Source organism: Sinocyclocheilus rhinocerous, unplaced genomic scaffold, assembly GCF_001515625.1.
Source record: "Sinocyclocheilus rhinocerous isolate Xijiao unplaced genomic scaffold, SAMN03320098_v1.1 scaffold2015, whole genome shotgun sequence".
Taxonomy (NCBI): domain Eukaryota; kingdom Metazoa; phylum Chordata; class Actinopteri; order Cypriniformes; family Cyprinidae; genus Sinocyclocheilus; species Sinocyclocheilus rhinocerous.
In genome coordinates, this window is record NW_015656015.1 from 33,787 (window position 1) to 39,778 (window position 5,992).

A 5,992-nucleotide genomic window follows, 5' to 3' on the forward strand; every position below is an offset into this window, starting at 1 on the left:
ACCGAATACCCGCACAAGTCTAGGGGGTAGCCTACCATACATAAATATAAGTGAATTGAATACTGATTACCATTATTGCGACTTTTGGTGCTGCACGGTTTTGTGCAGTGCTTTTGTAGTCATTTAGCATCCATTTTCTCAGCGATGTAATTTGATTTGTAAAATTAGACAAACCGCAGATCCAGATCGCTCCACACATGTAAGCTCGTCTGTCCCATGTAATTTTCAACTGATTTATGAATAAGAACGGAAAATGACCGCTCCACTTCACATTATTGTGCAATGAAATTTGAACCTCTTGTGCCAGTTCATGATTGGTTGGTGTGTATTATACATGACAAACGGGCAATGATGAATTATGTAATATTCTAAAATAATTAAATCGACACACTAGCCTTGATTATTGATGAAAAAAAGTTTAAAATATTGTTTAGTTTATTTTTTCCTTCCGGCGACCCACTCACTGAAAGAAGGTTTCCGAACAGACTGTGGAATATCAGTCAGTCAAGCAAAACCATGAGCAAAACGCAGGCAACCATAGCAACGCCTCAGATTGACAGACATGTTAAAATAAACAGGAATTTTCTGACTTTTGAGCGATTAATTATTGTTTTGTACACATTGTCATGTTAATTATAATTAAAATGCATTTTGTTTTATTGACCACAATATCATTGCTATTTGTCTGAGAGGGGCACTTTTGAATAATTTTGAAAAAGGGCAGGGGCTTGAGCCCCCAAAGCCCCCCCTTCTGCACGTGCCTGCTTAGGAGTCCTCTTCACTACTCCTAAAGTTTCACAGATTTAGGAGCTAATTTTAGCGCTAAAACGCTTTGTGAAATACTCTTAGAACAAAAATTTAGGAGTCCTAAATTTAGGACTGACACGCCCATTATTTTTAAGATTTTCTCCTAAATCGGCAAGTTATGAGCTACTTTTAGCCTTAAGATGTTTTGTGAATACATCTGGTTCATTGCCATGGTTATCACTGCCAGCCATTGCATTTTAGGATTAAATTCTGCATTTAAATATTATTCCAGAAACTTTGCAGTATTTAGCTAGTAGCACATGATAAATAAAACCTTTGCTCAAATTGTGAATGGGTATGAAAGCAAGCAAAGAGAGGTCGCTTTATAATCACTGAAGCGGTCAGCGTGACTTCACTGTGCTCTGCACTCTTGCAAACACACTCTTATTCTCAATGAAGTTGTCTGTACTTAAAAATCTCCTATTTATATCATGTTTAAACTCTCTTGATCATTTATAGCATAGTAAACGCACTCAACGAAAACTACAGGCTTACAGTCTTTATAAGCAAAGCATTTAATATTAATATTTATGATATTCTTTGTTTTTAATGTCAGCAATAATACTGCTGTAACTGTACGTGCTTTGACCATTATGCATTCAATGTATTGTTGGCTAGATTGAGGCTTTGGTATGGTTGCAACTAATGCCATATCCCCTTATTTTATCTGTGTTCATTATTCCTAGTCCATTCTTGATTAAATGATTTAGAAAAATTCAAAAAGAAAATTAGTTACTTTTGTCAAACAAAATCCGACCAGCTTTGAGAATGCATTTGAACCTCCATGAACCTCTCCTGTTCAACCAAACTCAAGCCCAGTTTTGTTCATCCATTGAGCTTAGTATCAGCTTATCATGTGCTTATTTCTAATAACAACAGTCCCATCAGGTAATGCTTGAGGCAGAGTTTTTCTGAACAATGGTATAGTGCGTTCCCGTGTCTTGAATACAGTATTATTGACCTGTCAGAAATTTTTTACCTTGATTTTCTGTGTTCACTGAGGGTTATAAATAAAATTGACTTGACAGTTGAAATAGACAAAACATGCATGTTCAATCAATTCTAATAACAAGGAAACCAAAGCATTTTATCTTATTCTGTTAGCAGGCCAGGCCCAGTAACTTTTTGTATGTTTTTTTTTTTTTTGTGGTTTTGTTTTTGTTGACAGTTGAAACGGACAAAACATTGCATATTCAATCAGTTGTAATGACAAGGAAACCAAAGCATTTGATCTTATTCTGTTAGCAGGCAATGCCCAGCAACTTTTTTTTTTTTTTTTTGCAGGCCCAGTTTGACATCACTGTAGCCAGTGAGATTATGGCAGTTTTAGCTCTCACCACCAGTCTGGCTGACATGAAGGAGAAACTTGCAAAAATGGTGGTGGCCACCAGTCGCAGTGGTCAGCCTGTCACAGCAGAGGATTTGGTGTGCTGCTGTCATAAGTCTCATTTTATCTGAAATGAAAATGTGTGGATGTTCATCCTGTTTTGATTCTGTATTGTTTGTCTTAGGGAGTGTGTGGAGCTTTGACAGTACTCATGCGAGATGCCATCAAGCCAAACCTCATGCAGACACTAGAGGTGAGAGGAGTTGTCCTGGGTTGTGTATTTACAAATTACTATGCAAATCACCTAGATAGATCACCTTTATAGATAAATTATACCTTATTCATGATCAACTCCACAAGTTACTTAAATCAGTTTCCCAGCTGTTTTCTTGTCACTTCTTTCTCTGGTGTTTAGAGGTGTTTATTGAGTCTTTGTATGAACACTTGTTTAGGGAAACCCTGTGTTTGTTCATGCTGCACCTTTTGCAAACATTGCACATGGAAACTCATCAATCTTGGCTGATAAAATTGCTCTGAAACTAGTTGGACCTCAGGGATTTGTGGGTAAGTTACACAAATCAAAACCATTTTTTTGTTATTTGCGTAAGAGCCAGAATAATTAAAAAACTTGTAACTGTAAAGTTGTTTAACTAAAAAGGAAACAATTTAGTTAAAAAATGTGTTGATAATTAATAATTTATTTATTTTCAAAATTATATAATTTTTTTTTTTTTTTTTACAAGATGCAATGATGCAAATAAACACCCAAGTGAGTTTCAATACTCTACACAGACTTCAGTATATTGTATGCAGTATACACATGCTTGAGTTTTCTTACACCACGTGCATCCATCATATTGCAACATCTTTATGCTGTCTGCACTGGATGCATCAAAGCAAATGGTTCAAATCCAAGCACAAGTCAGAAATTAACTGAGATATCTGTTTACTGTACAAAATTGTGCAAAAATTGAATTGTTTGGTTGGTTGTCTTGGATCCCATCAGTGTGAATTCCTAGAGGGTTTATTGTTGTTTTCTGCCAGTCACCGAAGCAGGTTTTGGAGCAGATATTGGGATGGAGAAATTTTTCAATATCAAATGTCGCTACTCTGGTCTCAAGCCTCATGTTGTGGTCTTGGCTGCAACAGTTCGAGCACTTAAGATGCATGGAGGTGGTCCAACGGTGAGTCTGAGAATAACTCTCCTCTACTGTATAGTGGGAGAGAAAATACATAATTAAAGGAGAACATTGCCAGCATCTCAAACTTCCTTTCATATATACAGTAATTTATTTACTTTTTCATGTAGATTGTCATTTTGTCTCACTTCTTAGATGTATTATTTTGTACAGGGAGTTGATAAATGTGCATTGCATCGCATCTTTTCTGTAGGTCACCGCAGGCACGCCTCTGCCAAAAGAATATATTGAAGAGGTACTGTAAGATTGTTTAATGTTTTTTCTGCTAGTCTGTGATCTTATAGATAATGTAGTCTGGTGATTTGAGAAGCTAAAAATGTAGGTGTTCTAAAACTTCTAACTGGTAGTGCATACCATTACCATATGTATAAAATCACTCATAGCATTATGACAGATTCTGGTCATAATACCCACCCCATAACACTATAAAGTTTTGGGAGTGGCAACTGCATTTAACTAAAAGTGAATCACAGGAGTCACTCCAGAAACATTCCCAAAACTTTAATGTAGTACTGATAAAGTTGGTTTGAATTCTTACAGAATCTGGCACTGCTGGAAGCCGGCTGCAGTAACAGAGGAAGCAAGTGGAGAATGCTCAGCTTTTTGGGGTTCCAGTAGTTGTGGCCGTCAATGCTTTCAAGTAAGACTGCACCTGCTGATTAAACCTATACAATACAGAGAAGATAAATATATAAGCTTTATGCAGAGTAGGGCAATTTGTGTTTTTTAATGTCTATAGAAATTTCTAATGCTTTGTGTATTGAGTTGTTTGTTACTGTTATACAATAGTTTACGATGGACAGAAATGGTTAAAAAAATGTAAGTAACCCAAAAAATCTAACAACATCTTTGTCACTACTGCTGCATGGGCAGCCCCGTAGTCTTGCTTTTAGTTTTCATTGCTGTTTAATAGGACTTGTGCTAATAGAATTAATTAAATTAATCTTATCTCTGGCCTATATGTAAATTTTACTGTCAGAACAATTCAAAAATCTTAAATGACCACCTTTGTGTTTCTGCGTGTCAGGACAGCCACAGCTGCTACCGCAGGCACTGCGCCTTGCTAAACACACATAAGGAAATCGTGCAACAGCATAACTAGAGCCATTCACACAGGGCTTGTTCTTGCATTCAAAGCACAGTGGTCGTCTAGTAAAAAATGCAGTGGTTTCAAGATACAATTTTCTCAACACACAATTAACCTGAACTACTTCTTGAGTGGTTAACCCAATAAGAAGTCTTCTGAAACCCTACAATGATTTGTGTGAGGGAAAAAATTTAGTAGCACTTTAGATTAGGGAACACTATTCACTCATTAACTAGTTGCTTATTAACATGCAAATGACTAACATTGGCTGTTTGTAAGTATAGTACTTATAAAGCACATATTAATGCCTTATTCTACATGACCATATTCTAGATCCCTTAACCCTCCCCAATACCTAAATATAACTACAGCAACTGCTTTACTTGCTATCGATAAGCAACAAATTGGGAATTTATTGAGGGAAAATGGAATAATATGATGTTAAAATGTGTAATCCATTGACAGCCCTATCATTTAGCCAACAACATGTTTGACTGTGTGACTAGATTCATTTATTTTAGTGAAGTGCTTGTGGGAGATATTGAGTATTATTTGTGAATTGAGTTTCCAGACCATGTTAATCAAACTGCTGTATAGCTCATGTGCCATTCAAACGGAATCTTGCCATCTCTCATGTATTCAGGACAGACACAAAGGCTGAACTGGATCTGATCTGTAAACTAGCCAAAGCAGCAGGAGCTTTTGATGCTGTGCATTGCTCTCACTGGGCTGATGGTGGCACTGGTGCTGTAGATCTGGCTAGAGCAGTGCAAAAAGCTGCAGACTTACCCAGCAGCTTCAAATTTCTTTATGGCATTGAGGTAAAAAAAAAAAAGAATGTTTGTGGTGTTGCATTATAATTTTTATAAGTGATAAATATATCAGTTTTATACATTTGCAGGGTGGTATATGTTACACACAATATTAGAGGGATTACTCTGCAGTCATATTTTACAGATGTACACATTCACACAGTTTGCTTATTCATTTCTGTTATCTTATAGTTACCTATTGTAGACAAGATCAGAATCATTGCGCAGAAGATCTATGGTGCAGATGACATTGAACTTCTTCCAGAAGCCCAACACAAGGTGGACCTGTACAGCAAACAGGTATGAATAGCGGATTGATTGTTGCCTATAAAGTAAAGCAGCTTTGACCACTTTTACAGATTGTGATGACTCATGTACATTACATTAAATTACAAATTACAGAAAACTAGTTAACATTGCTGCGTGAGTGTTCTGACAGTCATGGCCAAAAGTTTTGGCAGTGAGATAAATTTTGTGTTTTGCAAATTTTGCTGCTTAAGCTGTTGTGATGTTCATTCACATTGTTTCTAGATTATTGTGTAGAGTGATCAGATGTATTTTAAATAATTGCTAAAATTATTTAATTATATTATTTTAGCGTTCCTGTGGCTAACAGGAATACCACTTTTGGAGCGTTCCTGTGGCTCAGTGGTTGAGCATTGCGTTAGGTGTGCAAAAGGTCGTGGGTTCAATTCCCAGGGAACACACATACTGGTAAAAAATGTATAGCCTGAATTGCTTTGGATAAGCTTTGGATAAA

At 36.5% G+C, this 5,992-nt stretch overlaps 1 protein-coding gene across 1 annotated transcript in view; it reads left to right on the plus strand.

The window, feature by feature from the left end:
- Positions 1–5,992, plus strand: part of LOC107719198 (C-1-tetrahydrofolate synthase, cytoplasmic-like) — a 42,609-nt gene that overhangs the window by 33,364 nt on the left and 3,253 nt on the right. The window contains 9 exon segments of the mRNA XM_016526571.1: positions 2,092–2,232; positions 2,319–2,387; positions 2,587–2,698; positions 3,179–3,318; positions 3,527–3,568; positions 3,874–3,904; positions 3,907–3,973; positions 5,064–5,241; positions 5,425–5,532. Of these exon segments, the coding sequence (XP_016382057.1) occupies positions 2,092–2,232; positions 2,319–2,387; positions 2,587–2,698; positions 3,179–3,318; positions 3,527–3,568; positions 3,874–3,904; positions 3,907–3,973; positions 5,064–5,241; positions 5,425–5,532 (888 nt within the window).